At 33.7% G+C, this 26,214-nt stretch overlaps 1 protein-coding gene across 1 annotated transcript in view; it reads left to right on the forward strand.

Annotated features, from left to right (window-relative positions):
* LOC113178419 (TSC22 domain family protein 1-like) overlaps positions 1 to 26,214 on the forward strand; it is a gene marked incomplete at its 5' end in the record, with an annotated part of 97,521 nt that overhangs the window by 19,742 nt on the left and 51,565 nt on the right. The window contains 1 exon segment of the mRNA XM_077795481.1: positions 10,832 to 10,988. Coding sequence (XP_077651607.1) covers positions 10,832 to 10,906 — 75 coding nt within the window.

Genomic DNA, 26,214 nt, shown 5'->3' on the forward strand with positions numbered 1-26,214 from the left:
AATTGATTGAACCAAGCTGTAGATTAATGAGCATAGAGCATAATGAGGTAGAATTTAATAAGCATTAGCTTTGCTGTCAGACCTGGTATAATCTTATTTCTTCTACCTCTTCATTGTGTGGCCTTCATAAACGAGTTAAACTTTCTAGCCTGATTTCCTTATCTGTTATGTGGGAGTACTACCCCCTTGCACTATTTGGGAGGATCAAAAGAGACAAGATGTGTAATTCACTTAGTTCAGTTATTCTTGGTAGTTCCTGTCAATGGTGGCTGCTCTTATTGTGTTAAAGAAGAGTGGTTCTTTTCTTCAGCACCATAAATTGAAATGGAAAGATTGCCTAAATGTTCAAAGACTCCTAAATGAGTGATTCTGTGTCTTTGTGATATTTTTAGTATAGCCTTTCTTAGCTGGAATTCCATAAGATAATTAATCTGCATAGAAAAAGGGTGGCTATTTTCTCACTTAAAAATAGATATATCTAGGACCATCATTCGAGATGCATAAAAGAAAAGTGAATTCATTACATACAGTGGAGGTATTAGGAATTAATTCTTTTGCCAAATTCCATGCTGCTGGGGCTGTACTATATCTATTTGAAAATTACTTTGAAATTTTTAAATTCAAAAAACAAAAGTTTATACCTTTCCTCTTTTTCTTAATGGGGAACAGGGTACTTAGAAGAGTGTCACATAGTGGTTTGTTAATGTTTCAGAATAGAACCATTGCCTGAATCAAGTGATTTTCAAACTTTTTCATTCTAAAGATTGTTTTAGATGGGCATGATGCCTTGAAGACCATCTGTTCCATGCTTAGTCCCATATGGGACTGAAAACTATCTCCTTAGAATGAATGGGATTAATCAGTTTGTTTTTAATAAGATAATGAGTCAGTATCTGGTATTTAAATTTCAAAGATTCATTGAACTGGATTTTGAAATTGAGTATAAAGTTTCAAAACTGGTATTTCTGTAATACTGGTTCTTCAAGGGGGAAAAATGTTCTAGAGCTCAGGAATTATTATGCATTATCTTTGAGGTTGACACATTAGTTTATTGAAGACTAAGAGATTCTGCAAAGACACACAGACAATTTTATTTTGTTCACTCCTACTTTTTTCATCACATAACAGCTATTTCTGACTCAGAGAACTAGTGTTCCTTAAAACACACATTGGGAAATGTTAATTTATTTCATTTTATATATGAAATGTCCTGAGTCATGTAGTCAAATGATGGCAGGCCTCAATTGAGCCCATCTTTACATTTGTTATTTCACTATAACAGTTCCTTTTCTGTTTACCTCCCTGTATTTTGTAAGTATATAGTTCATATTAGAAGTAAAAGTATAATTGTTATCATATGAGAGTGTACCAAGCAGACATCTGGCAGACATTTAGAAACACATTTTGAAAAGTACAGCATTGACATATTCTCGCAGGCACAGCTAATTGGCCCTGTCTTTGTAAATGGTTTGTAGTTGTTAGGGATAGACTTTATATGTGATAGTATATTCCTGAGGGAAATCTGTAAATAGGTTAGAAAGAACTAGTTTAATATGATAAAACATTCTAAGATAGGGAATCCAAGTTTGTTTTATGCTCCAATTGTCACCAATATAGAATGTTCTACTAACTTCACTTTCTGTGTTTCTTATGTTAGACGGTTAAATCTTGTTATCATTAGCTTATAAAGGAGCTAGTTGAATCTTCTTTGTCTACTATTTGTTATGTATGCTTATTTAAGAAATGGATTATGAGAGGAGTACACAAGGGTATGTCAAAATCTGAGGAGAAAAATTGAAAAATTAGTTCTATGGGGACTAAAATATTTATTACAGGTGAAAATGATGATTATTTGAGGTGTTTCTGAATATTTACTGGTAATTATGGAAGGAATTCTTGGCTTATTTGGGAATGTCTTCTAAGATGAGCTATCATAAAACTACAGAAGTTGTAAAAGTACTAGCTCAATTCAAATTTTGAAGAGGAATGAAAAGAGTTTTTTTTTTCCCCTCATTAGAAATACCATAAATATGGTATTATATCTGACTAATATGTAATCAGTGACTTACTAAAACCTGTGAAGGAAAATATGTTAGGCTCATTTTTCAGAGGAAGCATATCCACATGTGAAGATCTTTGATTGTTAAGAATGTGAGCTGAGCTCCGAGATTCACACCCTAATCACAGCAGCTCAGAAGGCTGAGGCAGGAGGATCATGAGTTCAAAGCCAGTCTCAGCAACTTAGCAGGGCCATAAGTAACTCAGTGAGATCCTGTCTTTAAGTAAAATACAAAAAAAAAAAAAAAGCAAAGAATCTGAGTTCTCGTTGTATTGGCGCTTGAAAGGGCTTACACCATAATCACTTGTGACTTGTACAGTTTTACTGATAGCCGCAGTGCAATGTTAACTGAACTCCATGTCTTTCTTACATTAAATCATATTTCTTAAGTTGTTAGTTTGGTGGTGGTAATGATCTGTTTTCTTTATATGTTTTCACCATTTCTTTTTTGGCAGTATTTTCCCTTTCAGACATGGATTGTAACTATCAAAAATTTTTTCCTGAAATGTTTGGAAAGTAGAAACAGCTATGAGAACTGTGAATAGTCAGTGCAGACACCGGGATTAAGTTTCTGCAGGATTTAAATTTGGAATATAAAGTTGGAAATTTGTAATAATTCTGATTTGTAGTCTCATTGTCATGTAGAAATTAATTACCTGTTACATAGGTGAGAGACACAGGATTTCATAATTTCTGATAGTTTGCTGACATGGTTTCTAAGGTTCAGGATGCACTCTCTCAGCCTGACATTTTTACCACCTTCTTTGTCACCTGAGGCTCAATTGCTACAAAATTACAATAGAATAAACTAAAAGGTGCATTTGTAAATAACTTTGTTATTTAAAACATGTGTTCTATTTTATTGATTAAAGGAAAGTACCAAGTAGAAAGCATCCTATTCTTATCTAGTTTATTAAGTGCTAATATCATTTATATTGATTTTCCCCCCCTTAGGCTCAAATTAAGATGAGGAAATTGATAACATTCTTTTGATCTTTATACACAGAATAAGAAGTAGATATGTGATAGAATATCAAAATAATAATTAAAATATATTACAATTTAAGTCAACCACAGCCTTCATATATAATGTTATTTATTCTGGAACAAACTGAAGACTTTTCTGGATGGCAGAGTTGTCTTTCAATCCAATTTATTATTTCTAGATTATTATTGTAATTATAACAGAAATGATGACTTACACTATGATTATATTTACATTAAGACAATAAAATTTATTAATCTTTATAACATTCTCCTACATTTAAAAAATTAATCTTTATATTAGTAAACAAACTAGATCCTGGTTTGAAAAAAAAGTTCAGTATCTTTCTTTTTGTAGATATTTTAAAATGAGGTGGTTTTCTTATTACTATTTTCACATACTTTCAGATGTAAGCTTTTCAGGTTCACTTGAAACATCTCTTACTAGATTGTTTATTTTCCTGATACTAAGTTGTTAAATTTTGTTACATTTTATTTCCAAATTTTATTGCCTTGTCAAACTTGGATAGGTTGAAAGAAATAGCAAAGCCATTATTCTGAAAGTGTCAACTGATCTGTTTAATGAAATAGAAGGAAAGAATTTCAGATCCTACTTAAAACAATGTATTTATTCTAGCATTTTCATTTTATATTAAGAATTTAAAAAGAAGTGCTTAATTGTTAATTAAAATAATATGATTTGGAAATGTATATATATTAATTATAATCAGGATTCTGTAGTCAAACTAGTTTTTTTTTTTTTTTAAAGAGAGAGTGAGAGAGGAGAGAAAGAGAGAGATAATTTTTAATATTTATTTTTTAGTTCTTGGCGGACACAACATCTTTGTTGGTATGTGGTGCTGAGGATCGAACCCGGGCCGCACGCATGCCAGGCGAGCGCGCTACCGCTTGAGCCACATCCCCAGCCCGTCAAACTAGTTTTGAATTACTTCAACTTTCTAGATGTGTGATCTTCATTACTTTGTGCCTTAGTTTCCTTTTAGTGAAGTTGAGATGATGCTAATAATACTGCATATATTATAGGGTTATTGTGAGGATTGAGTGAGTCAGCATATATAAAATGTTTAATCCATCACTTGGGATATATTGAGCTCTCAAATATTTTAAAATAAAAAGTCATGAATATTTAAACCAACTTTATGAGAAAATGCAAATCATTTGGGAGTTTCATTTTTTGAGTTTTAGTTTAAAACAAAATAATGAATACTATAGCATAAAACTATTTCCTGTGGAAATTTTAAAGAAAAATGATCAGAAAGTTTTCATTTTTAATAATGTAGAAATAAAAATTCATACATAATTTAAGTTGGAAAAACTTTGTAAGTTTTATTCACCTGTTCTGTCATATTCTTGCTATAATCTATAGTTAATTTCTATACTTATTATTATCATAAACATAATTTGGTTTTTCTATTTGTGGAGACATTTTTTTCTTTTGAGCTTCCACATAATTTCTTCTGAATAAGTTTTCTGTGTAGAGAGCTTTTGCCAAAGAAAAAAGAAGCCTATTAGCATATGATAAATTTTCTGAAATTAATATAGAACATAATGTAATGCTATCTTTTCCATTATGATTAGTTTTTTTAATAGCTTTATTTTGTTTATTTTTACATGGTGCTGAGAATCGAATCTATTTCTATTTCCTCACACATGCTAGGCAAGCACTCTACCTCTGAGCCACATCCCCAGCCCAGGATTAGTTTTTTTTTTTTTTTTTTAATTTATTTTTTTAGTTGACGATAGACTTTTTATTTATTTATATGCAGTGCTGAGAATCAAACACAGTGCCTCACACATGCTAGGCAAGCACTCTACCACTGAACCACACCTCAAGCCCAGGATTAGTTTTTAAGGAAAGATTGGACTAAACTTTTCATCCAAATAAAAAATCATGTTTTGAAAAATAAAAAATTATGTTTCTTCTCAGTAGATGTTCTATAGGTGTTAAGACTTATAAAACTTATAAAAAAATAGCACATAGACTTCCTTTAAACTATCACCCAGGTTTGTCTAAATAACTGTAGTACAAATGTAGAAATTAAGAAATTAATACTAATTGATATACTGGTTTGAATTTTGGCATTGTCTACTAAATGATCTTTTTCTAGTCCAGGATTCCAACTAGTATCTCATTGTTTAGTCATGTCCTGTTTCCTTAGCTTTCTTCAAATTTTAGGCTAGTTCTTTATTCTTTTTTTGCCTTTCATGATCTTGACACTTTAGAGTACTGACTTGTTAGGTTGACCCCTCAGTTTTTGTGTGTGTCTGATGTTTTCTCATAATCAGATTGAGAATATGCATTTTTGGCAAGAATTCCATGGTAAGATGCTGTATCTTCAAAGTGTATTGTATCAGGAGATACGTACTGTCCATATGTCCAATTTGTGGTGTTGTTATCTTGATCATTTGGTTAAGAAGGTATCTCTCTGCCAGGTTTCTGAACTGTTAAAATACTACTTTTCTCAGTGGCTCTGGATGAGGTAGAAGGATTGTGAGTTCAAAGCCATCCCTCAGCAAAAAGTGAGCCGCTAAGCAACTCTATGAGACCTTGTCTCTAAATAAAATACAAAATAGTGCTGGGTATGTGGCTCAATGGTTGAGTGCCAAATTCAATCCCTGGTGCCAAAAAAAAAAAAAAAAAAAAAAAAAAGGAAGGAAGGAAAAACATACTAGTTTTCCTTTTGTAATTAACAAATGTGGGTGGGGGTATATTTTGAGACAGTGTAAATATTCTGTTTATCATTATACTTCCACACCTTACTTTGGCATCCATTGATGATTCTTGCTTGATCAGAACCTTTTAAATGTAATTCTTTAGCATCTTTTATGTTTTGTTATTGACTGATAAATAATTTTTCTTATCATAAATGGATAAAGATCCCAAAGGAATTAATGTAAACACTGTAGCCTTAGATTCATTTTTTCTGAGTGTACTCATTATGAATGCAGCACAACCCAAGAATAAAAATACAGTAAAAAAAGGAAAAGTTACCTTTTAAAATAACTTTTATATACGTCATGCTGGCCTTCATAAGAACAGAGCCAAGTATTTCATATTCTGAAAATAAATATGCAAAGAAGATGCTAGAGAAGTAAGAGGTAATGAATAGACCATTTATCAAAAATATTTGTAAGGGTAATTGAGATTTTCTTAAAATTACTTTCAGTAAATCTTTGTCAAATATGCAAACCTCTTTCATTGGAAGGAATCAGACAAACTTAAGGATTTTTGTGCTTTAGTCTTAATTGACTTTGACATTGCCTTTTGCCTTTTATCTTTTATTCCATAGCACATTAACTGCTTTAAAAATAAGTATTGTGGATTTTTAAAAAAATTATTTTACTTTGCCTTATATCTTAGTATGGAGCCTGAAGACACATTTTGGTTAGCAATTTATTGCTTTTATTTCAACAAAACATGACACTCAAGGATCATTGAATCCCAATACCATTTTTAGATGGTAACTTTTCCAAAAGATGGGAAAATGTATTTATAAGGGAATTTGTTAGATATCGGGGTCTGAAAACATTCTACTGGTTAGGTTTTCCATTTTTCATTACAACTTCCTTCTCTTTAGGAAATTGCTTTCCATGATGAAATATGCATCCTCATAATGCTGAGCAGTCCTTTAAGTTCCAGGTTTTTGCCCTTATTATTTTTTAAGGTATATTTCACTTGATATTTTTGAAGATATTTTTCTCCATGTAATAACTTGGCTAACTAATTCTAAGGAAGCTCTGTTTGTTGTGTTTTATGGCAAGATCTCTTATTTTTTGAAATTGAAATTTTTAAACTGAGTGTTCTTGCAGTAATCTGGTTTGTTTTTTTTTAAGTCTCTGAAATAGAACATTAGAAACTCTGTAATAGGTATTGTGATTTTGCTGACACATCAATCATCTAAGGATAATACCTTTGAAGTTTCTGCTGACCATACTAAAAAATTAATCCTAGAAATGAATCCAAAAGAGATTGATCCATGAAAGTAATACTTTTGACAAAGTTTTTATTTCCTTTAGGATTAGAAATTTGAACTTTTTGTATCTGCTTTAGATAATAGCCACTTGACAAAATTCTTCTCATTTCTTGACCAGTAGACTATATCTATTTGTAAAACATCTTAATCATCTGCTCAGTTTGTTAAGCACTTTTCTAGGGGCTAGAGATAGAAAAACTCTGCTTTTGTAAGTTGTTTGTTTTTCTCTTCTTTCTGCCAACTGTAGGGCTGCTTTGATACTTAGAGGAATTTGTGAGAAATTTGTTTTTTATAGAAATGCCTTAGAACCAGAAAGAATGAGTGATAGAAGATAAGAAAAAGATATTATTATGTTTCTAATTCTTGTAAAATGTCTTGTTTTATGAATAATTTATACCTTTATAAACCAGCAAGATCAGTTACAGCACAAGTGAATAGAAATCATGGTCTTAATAGAATCATGTTGCCTTCTATCTCATTACTTAAAAAAATTAAGTATAGGCTTTTCTTTTTCTTTGATATTAGGAATGCTTAAAACTAGTTATCCAGGTATGCTCATTTAATAATTTAGTATTGAAAGCAAATGTTTCAAATAATATAATTTGCTATATATCTCAAAAGAAATTCTCAGCGGTATTCATTTAAAAATACTTAGCTTTATTGTTTCTGATTTGAATGTGACTGGATTTTCAGTAAGAATCTTTAAAAAATTTATGGAAAAAGTTAAAATCATTTTATTTGTGTACTGGCAGATTGCTGATTTTGTTAGCTCTGGTTTGAAGTTCACATTAGTAGTTGGATTATTAGTCCTCCAGTGCACAGTTTTTTGTTTTTTCCTCATCTTAAAATATCACACAGAAGAATGCTGCTTATTAAAGTAGAATTAGTTAAGGTGCTACTGTATCATTTTTGTGAACCTCCGTTAATAATATTCTCACAACAGCTGCCCTTTCTTGTTTGAATGATGACCTTGTTTTGAAAGTGCCTCTATATTTTTCTATGTAAATAATAGATTATCAAATTCAAAGTTTTCATAAATTATAAACTGTTGAAACAAGAGAAATCTATCCTCGATAATTTCAGAATAATTTTTACTTAAGAAATCTGTGTGTTTATTTCTGAATATGTTGAAGTTTTGATACTTTGGGCAAATTAAAGAAGTTATATTCTGAAGGTGTGATCTGAATTGGGAGTTTATAAATGGATCCATATCTCTACCTAGCTCTTGTATTTATACAACTTGCTCTATATTCTAACTTAAAAACATTCGCTTTTTAAATCTAAATTGATTATATTTTTAAGATTCATTCTGTGGGATATAATAAATAAATCAAAGGTTTGGAGGTGTTTAACATAAAGCTTCTGCCGAAGAAGAAGTTGTAAACTTTAGCCTAATATTAATCTGAGCAAGATATTTTTGGGGAGTTGTTTTTCAAAGTGAAGTAGGTTTGTAAACTTGAAAAAAATTACCATGTGTATTTCCTGTTCAAAATAGACCTTTCCAAAACATTTTCTCTCTGTTTTCACTTAGCTATATGTATTACTGATTTGTATTTAAGAATTGGAGGAAAACTGGGAAATTTGGAAGATCATATCTTATTTGTAATTCCTGAATAGGTTTTTAACTATCTTGATCACTGTAGTTAAGTTTTAATTTGGTTTCTTTTATTTGGTAATCAAATAATTCTTATGGGTTATGTTGAAATATTACTATATATGAAAAGGAATGGTTTGTCAAGAAAATGATTAGAAAGACTAGAGGAAGATTGTTTAATAATTTAAAAACATTTTGTAGGGCTTATTTGCACCATGTAGGTACAGTGAAAAGGTATATAAGGTAGCTCTGGTTTACTAATTTTAAGCCTTTGCCATCTGTTAAAGAGCTACCCCTTAAGATCTCCAGCTGTGGAATACTTTGTTAATCTGTTGGGGTTATTTATTTATTTTTTGATTTCTTGGAAACTATCTAATTGAAGAACATTCCTTGAGATATTCAGTATTCAAATCTTTTTTTCTAATTTGGGTTTCTTTCCTCTCATCCCTTATCTACTGCCTCTTTGTGATAATAATGTAAAATACCTTTTTAAACCTACTGATCTAAAAATAAAGTTTCTTCAGAATTAGGAGACTCTAGAGCTTAAAATCCATTTGAAACTTTAAATGAAATAATAGCTGCCGATTAGGCTCATGAAATGCTTTCATAGTTATTTATTTGATACCTCTTGCCTAGATGGCAATTTCACCTCCTTGACTCTTTCAGATATCCTTTTTCATTTCTTTTAATTTTTTGAAATTACAGATTTGACAGTTAAATTCATAAGTTTTCTTAGGCCAAATTGTTTTTATTTCTCATTTGTACAGAGTTGGATATGTTCCTAAGCAGAAGGGTTAGCTCATTTTTTTCATCTTCAGGCTTTTAAAAAGTTTAGTCTAAATGTTGTTAGGTAATGGAATAACCATTCCTTTTCAGCTTTGGGTACATTTCCAAACTGGCTGCCAGAGCCAGGAGAAAGTGAAGGCATTAAAACACTAACTTTGGTTGGTTGCTACTTTCTTAGTGCTGAGACTATAACCTTTGTTGGTTGGTTGATAGAGAACAAGAGAGCACAGTCCTCGGTCCACTAACAGGTAAGGAAATAATAACCAGTTGGTGTGAGAGGGAGGTTACTTGGTAGCATTTATTTTCTTATTTATCCCCAAATATAATGTCCCATAAATAGGACACTGTGAGTGACTACATTCCATTGATTTAGGGATATGCAGCACCTTTTTATTTAGAATAAGATCTGAAATTTAATAGGGATATATCACTCTGTACCACAAAATATAATTGATCTATTTTGCAGAGGCAACACTGTTAACATTTATCCTACAGTCCCCATAGCTTTAAATACATATCTGCCTGTCTTATTCTCCTTTCAGCTTTTCCTTGATCAGATGCTATGTGCTTTGACCTTCCTTTTCTCCATTTACTTTATTTCTGTAATAAAGCTAACTGTTTTTCAATATCTTTACCATCATCTATTATTTGGATATGTCTTACTGCTTTAATTTCTACATTCTAGCCATTAATTATTATTCCTGATCCATCTTGACCCAAAACAAAATGGTCTTGCATTTTAAAAAAGATTTTGAATCTGTGTTACATATGTCCACTATTCTGTCCTCCCAGTTTTAAAGATGAATGCTTGATGAATAAACCCTTTTCAAGGGCAGTAGTCATAGCTTTTAAAAATGCAGGTTTAGCCTTGTATTGCTATGATATTGGCCTATACTGTGACTTATTAAATTACTGATGACTTGAAAACTGATAACAAGTTCAGCTTCTGATACTTCCTGAAATTTAGTAGCATTCCTGTTAATATGCTTGATTATTCTATTTCTACTTTCAATCCATCTTCTTCTCTTTGACAGAAGAATTAACTGGGACTCTTTTGATATATCTGAGGTTGAATGCCTTTTCCCTGTCCCTTTAAAGACAACTATGGTCTTGTTTCCTGTCCTAATTTATTTATTATTTTTTTGCTTCGATCTTCCACTCGAAGTTGAGTGGTTTGTCACAGAGTGTGTTATGGCTTAGACCAAAATAGGTCCCTTCTTAATAGTTACTGAGGAATTAATCATTTGTGGTGACAGACTTCTAAAATTCAAATTAAGAAGGCACTAAAGAAATTATGCCCAAAGATAGCTCCTTTTTGTCCTGAGGATAAGTCATTACAAACTCAAATGACCAGAGAATGTAATTTCTTAATAAGAATTTTTTCTTAAATTTATATTCAGCTCTCTATTTCAGTGCTTCTCTCCTACCAGAGGTGCAAGGAGTGATCCTAGAACCACAGATTCAGCCAAGACCACGGAGAGCTTTTGACGTCAGGGGTCCACTTTCTCTACTGAACCCTTGGAGACAGAATATCCAGCTTCTGGAGAGAGTGGGAAAGGATAATAAACAAGTGGGTGCTTTCCATTATTTACTTGGGTTTATTTATAGATTGGAGTGTCCTTCCATTGCCCATTTTATTCTATTGGTAAAAATCCTTGGGTTCATATTAAGAACCAAGTGGGGCTACAATCTGTTTGTTTTTCTGAGTGCAAAGTAGTGCCCTTTGGACTGACTGTCTCTGATGGGTGACATTTGCAAGGTCCCATCTGTTGGTCTGTCTGTAAATTCATGCTGAAACTCCCTCGTGCCAACCACTTGCCTAATAATTAACTGTTGCCTGTCATTGTTTTCTGTTTTTCTACCTACTTAATTTCCCCCTACTGCCTCCTGTGTGTTTGGCATCCTTATCCCTTTGGTTCCCACCACAGGAACTTCAGGGTGAGTGAGGGAGTTTAACTGATTGCCTCTGTTATTTCTAGATTTTGTTAGAGATGTTACCTGCTTGCAGTGAAATAAATTGTGATGATTCAAAGAGAAAGAAAAATTGTTCATAATGATTTATATAGGGGAATGGATATATAGTCAACAGAGAATGAATATAAGGATTGTTGAACAGCTGTGAAATAAGTTAATTAGGCCTGGCTTCTATTACACTTGGAAGCCCAGAAGCAGACTGGCTAATAACTAATCAAGTATATATGTGAGGTTTTTTTAAAGGATTACTTTCCAGAAGAGGCAAAAGACAACTTACCAAAATATATCCAACATGACAAAATTATTTTGTGGCAAAAGAGTTAAAAAGATTGAAAAGCATAATACAGAGCTCAGAATGAGAATAATATATTGTAAATGAGGAAGTCTAGAAATGAGTAAATTAGCTGTGAGCTTTCTAGCAGCCAGTGCAAGATGGAAATAATAATTAACCGATTATAAGCCTTTAAGATATAAAAGCAAATGAATTATGTAGGCAAATCACAAGAGTTTCTGGTATTGAGAACATATTTATCTGAAAGAAAAAGAGGAAAGTGCTTTGGGTCCAGAAGAAATAGCCACAGGAAGAATCATTCTTGATTATAAGAAAGTAGATTAATAGCTGTACTTTAATCTTCCAGTGTGTAATATCTATAGATACTGTAAAGTGGGCAGAATTAGATTGGATTCAAACAGTTAAAGACTAACCCCACAAATAATGAAAATATAATTATAGTTATCTTAGAAACACAGTTGTAGAAAATATTTGTAAATCTTATATTTTTTCAAAATATCAACATATCCCTGGCCATCAAGGAAGTCTAGAGATACATTCTAGCTCATTTCTGGCTCTCTTGGGTACATTGAAATTCAGACTGTCAAAACATTTGCAGATAAAAGGAAAAAATGGAGAATACATTCTTTGAAAAATATCCTGAAAGTATATAGTTTCTAGCATATTGTCCAACCAGATGATTTGAGGAGCTATATAGAACGCGGGGTGGCATGCCCCAGGGGTCGGTAGATAATGTGGTGCAGAAGTGTGTGTGTTACTATACATCTAACTCTAAAAACTGAAACAATTTTATGTCCAGTGAGGAAGAAAATGTTTCGTTTTATATTTATGTTTTTCATCTCAAAACTAAGGATTTTGCCTTTACTGGTTTTATTTAACATTTTAAAAATATTTCTTTAACACTGACTTAGGTCCTTTTTCAGTTTTTTAGTAAGAAGGACTAGGAAATATTTTCATATATTAAATGTGTTAATCAAGTTAAAAGCTCTTAATTAGTTTGAGGATAGACCATTTTGCAAAAACTTTGCTGCTAATTTCTCTTAGATATTGGCCAATCATGAAGACTTAATGGTCATATAACAAAAGATGAACAGATCTCTGAAATATTTTACATTTGATTCACTGAGAGAATGAATGGATGAACATTTGTGGAGCTAGGTATAAATGATATAAATAATGATCAAGTCATGTCCCCTGCTTTTAGAGTTTACTAGGGGATTATAAAACTAAGAAAGTAAGCCAAGTATATTATAGTGTGAAAAGTGCTCTCAGAAATGGTTCGTATGGGTAAAAAATAAAGAAGTGAAAACTTGGGAATAATTCCCTGTGAAGGATGAGACATTTAGTTGAAATTTTAGGACACTTACTTGGGAAAGGATCTCCCAGGAAGAGAAAGTACAGAGACCTTAACATAGATCTTTGAAGAAGAAAGAGTAGGCCTTATATATAGTAGGGGAAATGGGAAAAAATCACAGGAATTCATGCACAGGGGTAGGAAGGGGGCTAGGATAGAACAGGGAAGAATTTGTGTGTATGTATGTGTGCATGTGCACGTGTGTGCTGTGATAGGAGCTCTGCTTTGTCCTGAAAGTTGTAGGGAAACATGGGAAGATTTTGAATTGGGAATTTATATGATTAGATTTGTTGGAAACTTGATATTAGTAGGTTAAAGTGATGGTTTTTTAATGGATAGATTAAGACAGAAACAGCCACAAGGAAAAGGAGTGGGAGAGAATTGCATTCTACAGTGAAGATAGAATCAATTTTGCACATTGTCCAACGAGATGCAAAGGATGATGGAAAAAAATGAAGATAATTTGTGGTTTTCTGATTCAGGTGACATAGCTTGTGTTTGTTTTCTTTTCAGATTGAGGTGAAATTCAACTTAACGTAAGCTACATAAAATTAACCACTTTAAGCTGTATAATTTAGTGGTGTTTAGTGCATTCACAATGTTGTGTAACTACCACCTTTTTCAAATTTTCATGAACTCCAAAGAAAACTCCAAACCCATTAAGCAGCAATTCTTCATTCACCCCATCCCCAGTCCCTGGCAAACAATATTATCTGCTTTCTGTCTCTTTGAATTTACCTTTTCTGAATATTTCATGTGAATGGCACCATTAACATGTGTTCTCTTTTGTCTTCTTTCATTTAGATGAGTTCAGGGGTCATCCACATCATCCTGTACTTCATTAATTCATATAGTTGAATTATATATTCCATATGGGTATATGCTATATTTTATTTATTCATCTGTGATGAACATTTGAGTTTCCACCTTTTGGCTATGGTGAATAATGAGAGCTATTATGAACATTTGTATATAACAGTTTGACTGCCTGTTGCATGGCAATTCTATGTTAACTTTTTCAGGAACATTCTTTTGCATGTTGTCTACAATGGCTTTACCACTTTTACACAGGAGCCATTTATGAAGGTTCTAATTTTTCCACATCCTCACCAGTACTTTTTGTTTGCTATATTTTGAATTTTTGCCATCCCAGTGGATGTAAAGTGGTATAATGTGGTTTGGGTTTTTTTTTTTTTGTATCGTATTTTGATCACTGATGATGAGTGAGCATCTTTCATGTGCTTGTTAGCAATTTGTGTATTAGTTCCAAACCTAGGGATATACCCAGAAGGTCTGTTTAGATCCTTTGCTCCATTTTTCAACTAGACTATATTTTTATATTTTTATTGAGTTCTTTATATATTTACAAGCCCCTTATTGGATACATGATTCAAAAATATTGGTTATCTCTTTTTGATAGTGTCCTTTGATGCACAAAGTTTTAATTTTGATGATGTTAAATTCATCTACTTTTTCTTTGCTTGTACTTTTGGCATTTTATCTAGAAATCTAATGCCAAATTCAAGGTCATGAAAATGTATTCTGTTTTGCTGTAAGAATTTCATAGTTGTAGCTCTGGTATTTAGGTTATTGGTCTATTTCGAGTTTGTATATGATATGCGATTGGAATCCAGCGTTATTCTTTTGCATGTTACGCTGTCATCATTTGTTGAAGAAGCTATTCTTTCTTGGTTGGATGGTATTGGCACTCTTTTCTGAAATCAATTTTCCATTGGTGTATAGATCTATTTCTGGATTCTTAATTTTATTCCACTAGTTTTTTTTATGTTGTTATCACAAAATATATCTTTTACATTGTATGGTCATTAACAGATTTATAATTATTGTTTTATACATGTCTTTTCTCATTCATTTAGAAAAAAGCTACAAGTCAAAAATATAATGTTAACTTTTTAATATTTGTATATTTTAGTTACCTTTACCAGTGTTGTTGTTCTTTATCCTCCTTCTCCTTCTCTTCCTCTTCCTTTTCTCCTTTTTAAAAATGTGGTTCTGGAGATCAAACCCAGAACCTTGTGCATGCTAACCCACATGCTTGACAACTGAGCTATACCCCTAGCCTACACCAATGTTGTTAATTCCTTTGTATGCCTTTGTGCTATTATTTAGAGTCCTTTCACTTCTTCCTAAGGGACTTTTTAAACATTACTTTCAGGGCAGATGTACTAGCAATGAAATTCCTTCAGCTTTTATTTATACAGGTATCACGTAATTTCTTTTTCATTTTTGAAGGAGAGTTTTTGCCATGCTTAGAGTTTTCATTTGACCAGGTTTTGGTTTTGGCAGTACTGGGGAATGAACTCAGGGGCTTGCACATGCTAGGCAACAAGCACTCTACCACTGAGCTTCTTCCTTAGCCTTTATTTTATTTTGATACAGGGTCTTGCTAAATTTATACCAGGCTGGCCTTGAATTTGCCATCCTCCTGTCTCAGCCTCACAATTAACTGGGATTATAGGCCTATGCCACTGTACCTGGCTTCCTGTTAGTACTTTAAATGTGTCACTCTCTGTCTTCTATCCTCCATGGGTTTGTCTGAGAAATTGGCTATTATGTCATTGAGGGTCCCTTGCTTCGTTTGCTGCTTTTGAGAATCTCTTAGTCTTTGATGGTGTAATTATAATGTGTTTTGATATGGGTCTCTTTGATATTGGATTTCACTGAGTGAGCTTCTTCAATGTACAGATGCATGTCTCATAAAATTTGGGAAGTTGTTAGCCATTGTTTTTTCTAAGAGTCTTTCTGTTTCTCTTTTTCTTCTGAGTTTCTTATTATGGGTATGCTGGTCTGCTTGGTTGTGTTTCACAGACAGGTCTGTTAGGCCCTGTTCATTTTTCTTTATTCTTTTCTGTTCCTGAAACATAATAATTTCTATTGACCTAAGTTTCGCCCCAGTTCTGGGGATTGAACCAGGCCTCACACAATGCCAGACAAGTGCTTTACCACTGAGCCACATGCCTATTCCTCAAGATTACTGATTTTTTCTTCTGCCCGGTGTTCCACAAGTCTCTTAGGGTCTGTTCATTTTTCTTCATTCCTTTTGTTACTCAGAACTTGATCATTTCAATTGACCTATTTTCAACCTCACTGATTATTTCTGCTCCATGCTCAAATTTGTTGTTGAACTTCTCTAGTGAAATTTTCATTTCAATAGTTATATTTTCAATTCCAGAACTTCTCTTTGGTTCCTTTTTGTAGTCTGTCTCTCTCTCTCTCTCTCTCTCTCTCTCTCTCTCTCTCTCTCTCTCTCTCTCTCTCCTCTTTACCGACTGACGTTCTGTATTTCTCATTTCTCTAGTTTCCTTTAGTTCCTTGTCCAGGGTTTCCTTTAGCTCTGTCAGCATACCTAAGACAGTTGATTTAAAGTCTTTGACTCCTAAGTCCAGTGTCAGGGAAAGTTTCCAAAAGTTTATTCTGTGAATGGGCCATACTTTTTAGTTTCTTTGCACTACTTGTACATTTTTGTTAAAAAAAAAAACTGGACATTTTGATTATTTCAATGTATGTAACTCTGGAAATCAGGTTCTTCCCCTTTCTTGGGGCTTAAATCCCCACCCCCACTCCCAACATTAACAACAATAATGCTTTCTACTATCTTTTGTGTGCATTTGTTATTCTTTTGCCTCAAGTGACAGTAGATTGTTCCTTTGTTCATTTACCTTTTAGGTGTTTTTGAAGAGTGCCTCCTGCTTATCTACTTTTGTGCCTTGAGAGAATCTAAGTCGGGTGAAATAAAGGTAGACACCATTCTTCAGTCCTTCAGGTTGTCTCCAGATAGGTTCAAACAGATTATTTGAGAAATTCTGCTCTGCTCCCTACAGAAGGAGTTCCATATGGTGGGCTGCCTTGTCAGGGCTGCCACTGAACTAGGGTCAGTAAAAAATGCCACAGTTTTCATGTTTCTTCTTTATAAGTACCTGCTTGCTTGCTGTAAGCCTTTTACTATTTTTCAGAGTTCTTACAAAGTTGATTCTGATAAAATTTTTCCCTGGAGGGAAGGATTCTTGGCACCTCCTACTTTGCCATTTTTATTGATGTCACTACTGTAAGTGAAGTTTTTTTTCCTTTAAAAAAAAATTGATGGGGGCTGGGGCTGTGGTAGAGCGCTTGCCTAGCACGTGTGAGGTGCTGGGTTCAATCCTCAGCACCACATTAAATAAATAAATAAATAAACAAGTAAATAAATTAAATAAAGGTCTTGTGTCCAAGTACAACTAAAAAAGGAAATATTTAATAAAAAAAATTGATGGAGCCAGATCTGTTGATGTATGCCTGTAATTCCAGCAGCTTGGGAAGCTGAGGCAGGAGGATCACAAGCTCAAAGCCAGCCTCAGCAAATTAGAAAGGCCCTAAGCAACTTAAGTGAGACCTTGTCTCAAAATTTTAAAAATAAATTAAAAAGGCTGGGGATGTGACTCAGTGGTTAAGCCTGCCTGGGTTCAATCCCTGGTACCAAAGACAACAAAACAAAACAAAAATTTGTTGGGAACAATGAAAAGTGTCTGAACTAGAGAGGTGATGGGGATTGTGGGGGGACTAAGAATTATCAGATGAAGCTAGCAACCAGGGAAATACATAACTATGAAGAAAATTATATACATAGCTGTGAATCTACTACCAACATAACAAAGCTAAATCATTAGAATATTTTCAAAACCATATTGTATTTCTTCTAATACTATCCTCTTATCCTCCAGAGGTATATTACTAAAGTGATTGAGGTGGTGGGTAGGGAGAACTAATATTTCTGTATTTTAAAACAGAGCCCCCCCCCCCCCAAGCAGCATAACTGGATAGGAACGTATCCCTAAACAAAGTGTTATTTAGTTTGGTTTCTTTTGAAGCTTTATAAAAGTAGAATACTGGATGGAGTCTTGTTATGTTTTGCATTTTTCATTCAATATTGTTTTAAGAGTAGTCATGCTGTGTATGGCTGTATATTGTTTATTTTTATGAGTGCATAAAATTAGATGTGTGACAGTACCACAGTTTTTTCATCCTTTTCTTCTTTAGTGTTGTTTTCAGGTTGTTTTGTTTTTCTATTTTGTTTGGCAGGATGAACAGCTACTATAAACATTTTTATACTTGTGCACAAGATACATAGAGTGTTTCCTGTGGAGTGGAGTAGCTCAATCACGGCAGGTTCACAGTTCAGTTCTGTAAGAGGATGTCATGTTGTTTTCTACAATAATTGTGCTAATTATTCTCCCACTAGGAATATATTTTTTAAAAAGTGTAAACACATTTATAAAAGATTAATAGTTTTGCCAACATTTCTTACCTGACTTCTTCAATTTTGCGAAGATAGGGCATATAAATATTAGCTCTAACTGGTTTTGAGGTTAAGCACTTTATATGCATGTGTATTAACCATTTGTTTCTTCTTTTGTAGAATTCCTTTTCCTATTTTTCTTTTGGAGTTTTTGGGTTGCCTGGTTTGGGATATACCTTTTCACCTTCTTTATGCTGTCTTTTGAACAGATGTTCTTAATTTTAATGTAAGTTAGAGTTAAGAAAATATTCTTTACTTAGGGTTAGTGACTTTTAAGTTTAAGAAATCTATTATTTCCTCAAGTTCAGCAAGACGGTCTCTAAATTTCTTCAAAAATATTAGCATTTTGTCTCATACTTTTATGTCTTTAGCCAATCAGAATTAATTTTTAAATGAAAATATATATAGAAAAATATCAGTAATTTGTTCTTTACAAAGATACACACTCTGCAGACTTCTAACAACATCAATTCTATTTTTAATATTACATAAATGAAATTATATACTATTATATACTATACAGTATATTTCTTCTGATTTTTCTTGCTTAGTATTGTACTTGTATCATTTATATACTATTTCTTTTTTTTTTTTTTTTTTAGTTGTAGATGGACACAATATCTTCATTTTATTTATTTATATGTGGTGCTCAGGATTGAACCCAGTGCCTCACACATGCGTGGCAAGCCCTCTACCACTGACCTACAAACCCAGCCCATATCTATACACACACACACACACACACACACACACTTTTATTATATGAGTGTACTGTATTAATTTTTCTTGTCTATTGATAGACATTTGGGTTGTTTCCACTCTGAGACCCCTGTGAGTAAGTAATGCAGCTGTGCCCATTCTTGTGTATGTCTTCAGGTGCTCTTGTTTGCAGATGTGTGGGACGGGTGCCTGGGCCTGGGTGGCTTGATGTTAGAAGTGAGAAAGCCCCTCCCCTAATAATACTGTTGTTCTGTTAATCTGTGGTGCTGTAAAACCTATAATTAGATTGACTTCTAAGATTTGAGAGAGTGATTTTATGCCACAGATCATCAATGTTTATTATGATTATTTGCACATTTAACAATTTCTGCTATCACCTGCCTTCCCCCAGCCCCAATTGCCATCCTGGTCTAGCATGACAAGTACTAATACATAGCTAAGCATTCTTCCTCTTCTAGACCAATTAAAGTCACTGCCCACATTCAGAGACATCATTTTCTTCTGGGCTGGGAAGCACCTAAGTGTGGAAGAGGGTAAAGACTGTGTTCCCTTGCTTGTAAATAGGAAATTAGCATATTCTGTAAGGCCTTAAAGAGTTTCACAGGAAGAAATAGAAATCCTGCTATTTTGTGGAGACTTTTAAAGGCTTTTTAAAAGCATTCCCATACTTTAGAAAAAATTTGAAAATCTCAGGCAAACCATACCTCAAAACATTCAAATACTGTTTATTTTCAATTTTTGTCTGTTCCTATTATTTTTATTTTTCAGTTTAGTATGTTGTGACAGTATATTGCTTGTATTTATTAACACATTTTATAGCTTTTAATTCTGTATTAAAATGAGGCATTTTTAAAAAAATGCATCATTTAAAAAAAATAGCCATGATCTGTGTGGATACCTGTGTGATCAGCTTAGTAAAACAAGGATAGAAATGAAATTATGAAATATTATTATATAAATAAAATTATATTTAAGGTAGCCTGGGTTGTATATGTAAAAAAAACTTTCTCCTGGAGGGAGGTGGACTATTTTAATAAGATGTGGTGTGTTAGCGCCACCTACTGTTAAGTAGGTGTACATTTTAGATTTTTTCAGATGATACATTCCAACTCCTGCAAAATACTATAGGTCTTCTCACTTATCTACCACTCTAGAATTTGGGTATTTTGCCGCTCAAATGATATAGTGTATGTTTTCAAGGTTGACCAAGTTTTGAATATCTTACTTCATAATCCTTGTTGAAATAGCAAAGGCAAATTTCCTACAACATTCTTGATAGTTTAGGATTTAAAAATAAAGCCAACTGATTGTGCTAGCTTTCCATATGGCATCCTTGTTTTAAAATTAATTGGCCAGCCAGTGGTACAAAGACTAGTGGATTAAAATTGGGATTTAAATTGAACCTCCCATTTGTAGCTCAAAGACTATCCATGGAAAGCTGTCTCAATCACTATTTTGCTTGTTACTAATTAATTGAATGTCTAAATCTGCACAGTATTGAGTGAATTTGGTAATCTGAGGGGAAAACAATGTCAAAATAATATAGTTACTGAGAGTTTAATTTCTTAATGGAAAGGATATGTAAAAATAATTTCATATTGTGTACTCAGCAAGAGCATGAGTTTTATAATCAGCCTCTCTGAATTTAAGTGTTGGCTTTACCATTTGTTCCATTTGTGATCTTGACATCATTGACCTTAACTTCTCTGAGCTTCACTTTCCTCATCTGTAAATGAGAATAGTTATAATAGTCCCTGCCTCTGGGGATTATAAACATAAATAAAACTAGCTTTCTAAAAGCACTTAGCAGAATGCCTGGTGCATTAGCAAGCAACCAATAAATGTTAGTTGCTAAATTTTTGTCAATATTTGTATCAGTGTTCATGTATTAAAAGAATATAATTTTTCCATAAATATAACTTTATTTTGGCTACTACTACCTTTTTGGCTGTGAAACCTATAATGCTTGGCATAAAGTAGGTACCTTAACAATATAATGCTCAAAACATTTACTGTTTGTTTCTGTGAATCATTTAGAGTACAGGATATTATGGCAGAGTGAAAAGAACAAGGTTGAACCTCCACTGTGGGCTCTGTCAGTTACTTGCGGTAAATTATTTAACCTTTCCAAATCATGGTATATGTATGAATCTATCATCCTTGGTCTTTAGTAGACTAGGCATAAATCTTAATGCTCCTTTTAAAACATACTACAAATCTACTAAAATACTTATTTCAGTAATTTTGCTTTCTAGTACTCATAGTAAAATGAAACATTCAGACATAAAGGTGCTTAATATTTGAAGCACCCTTTATATTTGAGACTGCTGGAGTTTGAGAAGGAGACAAAGTAATTCTTAAATCCACAAGAGCAATCTATAACTGAGAGATGGCATATAGTCACATGAAAGTTTTTAAAATTTCAACAGTGGTTCTAGCAATAATATTTTATATGGTCACTAAATAAATTATAAAGAAATGTTTTGAGGGTATTTCAAAGGAAGAATACTTTTTACATTGGACTCAGATTTCATGTCCCCCGCCATCCTTACTGTATAAAGGTTTTGGTAGTATGGTCTATTGGAATAAGAAGACATAAAGCGGATAACATCCTTTCATGGACTGTTAAAAATATTTGTTGTTTTCATGTTATCTCATGAACCCAGGCTGTGATACATCTAGCCTTTGAGGTGGGTGGAGTGTAGGGGTTTGGCAGTAAAAGATGAGCACAGAGTATTGGTATTGAGCAGAGTAGATGCTCAGACACATTTGAATGAATGGTGTTCACATCACGCTTATACTGCTGAAACTAGTGTTTTGCCACAAGTTAAATTTCTGTGTAGAATTATAAATAGGTAATTCCCTCCTGGGGCCTGTGGTACTTTGCTTCATCAGATGAATCATCTCTTGTTATCTTTAGTCTGGCCACACATGTGGACCAGCAACCCTCAACACCTCCTCCATCCTCTGTCCTCCTTATCACCGTTCATCCTTACTCCTAAGTTGTGGAGGTTCCTTCTTCCTCAGCATCCTGCAGCTCAAGTGTCTGAAATTGTTCAGCAGATATCACTTGTGACCTCTTAACTGTCAAACTTCAGGTTTAAGCAGGGTTCCTGTTCTCTCCTCATTTGGTCTTTCTGTCTGGAAGTGCTCACCTCTTACTTAGATCCTGAAGTTCTTTTTTCTTGGCTTCAGTGCTCCAGGGTCTCCTGGGTCTCCTTCCACTTCTTGACTCTCTTCAGTCTATTTACTGTTGGCTTCTTGTTAACTCACTAGCTTTCTTAAATGTTGATGTTTCTTAGGTTCTATAGTTTATCCTCCTCCTTTTTGCTCAAGTTGTCTTTGCATTCTAGAGACCCCACTCATGTGCAGCTGGTGGTTGGATACCTCCATTTCAAGCTTTATCTATGGAATGCAATTTCAACTACTGACAGTACAGGGGAAGAGGCTATGGGCTTTAGCCCTGATAATCCCCATCACCTGTTACACACTAAACCACTTAATAAATATGTGATCTGTGTAAACCAACTGAAAGTCACACACTTAATATAAAAGCAGCGTGTTTGGATTGGAAACTCAGCTTCAAAAAGTATCTTCTAATCCCTGCCCTGAACTTCTCTATAGAAATTCTGGAGCTGCCCCTGATTGTCCCCATTTTTTTCTGTGAACAAACCTACTTGATATCATTCAAACCAGGCCCTCATTTATTCATCGTTTAGTATAATCTGCCCCTCTTGTATTCTTTCACAGTTGATAGTACCAAGATGTATCCTGGATCCAAAGCCCAAACTTCAAGTCATTTTAAATTTTACATTTTTATTCTCAACAACCAGTACTGGGATCACTATTGCTTTAATATCTTTCATCTGTGATTGAATTAATTATATTGTAATTATTTGATTAATATCTGTTTCTCTCATTAGAATCTTTATGCCCCAAGTACTTACCACAATTTTTATTAAGTAGCAGGTGCTCAACTAATTTTTTATATGTAGAAGTGAGTTTATCAACAATCACCAATTCCCAAGAAGTTAATAGCATTGCTATATGTACTTAAAAAATACTAAAGCTCCATAAAATAACAGGTTTTATAACCTTAATTTTTAAACGTTATATTAATAAATCTAATTGATGTTATAGTAAAGTGAAATACTTTAGAACTTTTTATAGTTGTTTAGTTAAAGTTGAGCAGTTTTGTTTTTTGTTTTTTTTAATGTGTTACTGATACATTTTGGAACTTGTCCACTTTTAATCCCATTAATTAAAAGACCATGAAGTCTAAACTTATGTTTTATGTCATTAATCCCATTGAAAATATTTCTTAGTATTATATTTCTCATTGGATGCTTTTAAATGATTTAATAGTTTCATATTAATTATAAAACTATATCTTCTATTTGTTGCCTTTTTTTTTTTTTGGTAATGGGGATTGAACTCAGGGGTGCACTGAGCTACATTCCCAGCCCTTCTCACTGAGTTACTTAAGGTCTTCCTAATATGCTAAGGCTGGTCTCAAACTTGTAATCGTCCTGCCCTAGCCTCATGAGTCATTGGAATTACAGGTATGCAACACCTCACTTGGTTCAATTGTTCTCATTTTTTAAATAAATCGTTCACATTTTACAGCAGCCCTTGACAGAGCTAGTCTACAGTGGCAGACTTTTTTCATTTCAGTCCTAAATAATTAGTAAGATGGTGGGTTCTAGATTCTGAGTGATTTTCTAATGGTTTGAGTACTTGACATAAGAGAAATATTTGGATAACTGTAATGTAAGCATTGAAATATCTAACCCTATTTTAACTTTCTGAGAAGATCATGGGTTGATGAATTAAGTTGTTGTTCATCTAGTTCTGGTGCTTTCTGGAATCATTCATTCTAGTGTAGTTGCTTTCATTGCATCTACTCCTAGAGCCATTTGGAACCGAGTAAAAGACTTTAATTTTTTCTTTCAGTAATATTCAGAGGCCTTTACTCTTTAGTTAAAGAAAGCCTGACTGAAAATCTACACAGACAGGTTCACTGCCAGGGTCCTTGCCTATTACTGTTTATGAATAGTGTTTATCAAACATTCTGGGTGCATACTGGTCTTTCCTGCTGGGTGGTATGCATTGTAGGAGGGCCTGTATACTATGTTAGAATGTGTAAAATGAACTATAAAAATGAATTTTGTATACACAGTTTGATGTTGCATATATTTTTTTTTATTGGTCATTCATAACATTACATAGTTCTTAATACATCATATTACACGGTTGATTCACGTGGATTATGAACTCCCGCTTTTACCCCGTATACAAATTGCTGTATCACATCACTTTCCCTTCCATTGATTGACATATTGCCTTTCTAGTGTCTGATGTATTCTGCTGTCTGTCCTATTCTCTACTATCCCCCCTCCCCTCCCCTCCCCTCCCCTTTTCTCTCTCTACCCCCCCTCCCCTCCCCTCCCCTCCCCTTTTCTCTCTCTACCCCTTCTACTGTAAATCATTTCTTCCATTTGTATTATCTTGTCTTGCCCCTCCTTTCCTCTTATATGACATTTTGTATAACCCTGAGGATCGCCTTCCATTTCCATGCAATTTCCCTTCTCACTCCCTTTCCCTCCCACCTCTCATCCCTGTTTAATGTAAATCTTCTTCTCAAGCTCTTCGTCCCTACCCTGTCCTTGTTTACTCCCCTTATATCAAAGGAGTCATTTGGTATTTGTTTTTTAAAGATTGACTAGCTTCACTTAGCATAATCTGCTCTAATGCCATCCATTTTCCTCCAAATTCTATGATTTTGTCATTTTTTAATGCAGAATAATACTCCATAGTATATAAATGCCACATTTTTTTTATCCATTCATCTATTGAAGGTCATCTAGGCTGGTTCCACAGTCTTGCTATCGTGAATTGAGCTGCTATGAACATCGATGTAGCAGTGTCCCTGTAGCATGCTCTTGTTAGGGCTTTAGGGAATAGACCGAGAAGGGGAATAGCTGGGTCGAATGGTGGTTCCATTCCCAGCTTTCCGAGAAATCTCCATACTGCTTTCCAAATTGGCTGCACCAATTTGCAGTCCCACCAGCAATGAACAAGAGTGCCCTTTTCCCCGCATCCTCTCCAGCACTTATTGTTGTTTGACTTCCTAATGGCTGCCAGTCTTACTGGAGTGAGATGGTATCTTAGGGTAGTTTTGATTTGCATTTCTCTGACTGCTAGCGATGGTGATCATTTTTTCATGTACTTGTTGATTGATTGTATGTCCTCCTCTGAGAAGTGTCTGTTCAGGTCCTTGGCCCATTTATTGATTGGGTTATTTGTTATCTTATTGTCTAATTTTTTGAGTTCTTTGTATATTCTGGTTATTAGGGCTCTATCTGAAGTGTGTGGAGTAAAGATTTGTTCCCAGGATGTAGGCTCCCTGTTTATCTCTCTTATTGTTTCTTTTGCTGAGAAAAAACTTTTTAGTTTGAGTAAGTCCCATTTGTTGATTCTATTTGTTAACTCTAGCGCTATGGGTGTCCTATTGAGGAATTTGGAGCCCGATCCCACAGCGTGTAGATCATAACCAACTTTTTCTTCTATCAGATGCCATGTCTCTGATTTAATATCAAGCTCCTTGATCCATTTTGAGTTAACTTTTGTGCACGGCGAGAGATAGGGATTCAGATTCATTTTGGTGCAAATGGATTTCCAGTTTTCCCAGCACCATTTGTTGAAGATGCTATCTTTCCTCCATTTCATGCTTTTAGCCCCTTTATCAAAAATAAGATAGTTGTAGTTTTGTGGATTGGTTACTGTGTCCTCTATTCTGTACCATTGGTCCAGCCGCCTGTTTTGGTACCAGTACCATGCTGTTTTTGTTACTATTGCTCTGTAGTATAGTTTGAAGTCTGGTATCGCTATACCGCCTGATTCACACTTCCTGCTTAGTATTGTTTTTGCTATTCTGGGTCTTTTATTATTCCATATGAATTTCATGATTCTTTTATCGATTTCTACAAGATATGCTGTTGGGATTTTGATTGGCATTGCATTGAACTTATATAGGACTTTTGGTAATATCGCCATTTTGATGATGTTAGTTCTGCCTATCCATGAGCAGGGTATATTTTTCCATCTTCTAAGGTCTTCTTCTATGTCTTTCTTTAGGGTTCTGTAATTTTCATTGTATAAAT

The sequence above is a fragment of the Urocitellus parryii genome, chromosome 2 (genome assembly GCF_045843805.1).
Source record: "Urocitellus parryii isolate mUroPar1 chromosome 2, mUroPar1.hap1, whole genome shotgun sequence".
NCBI classification, from domain to species: Eukaryota; Metazoa; Chordata; class Mammalia; order Rodentia; family Sciuridae; genus Urocitellus; species Urocitellus parryii.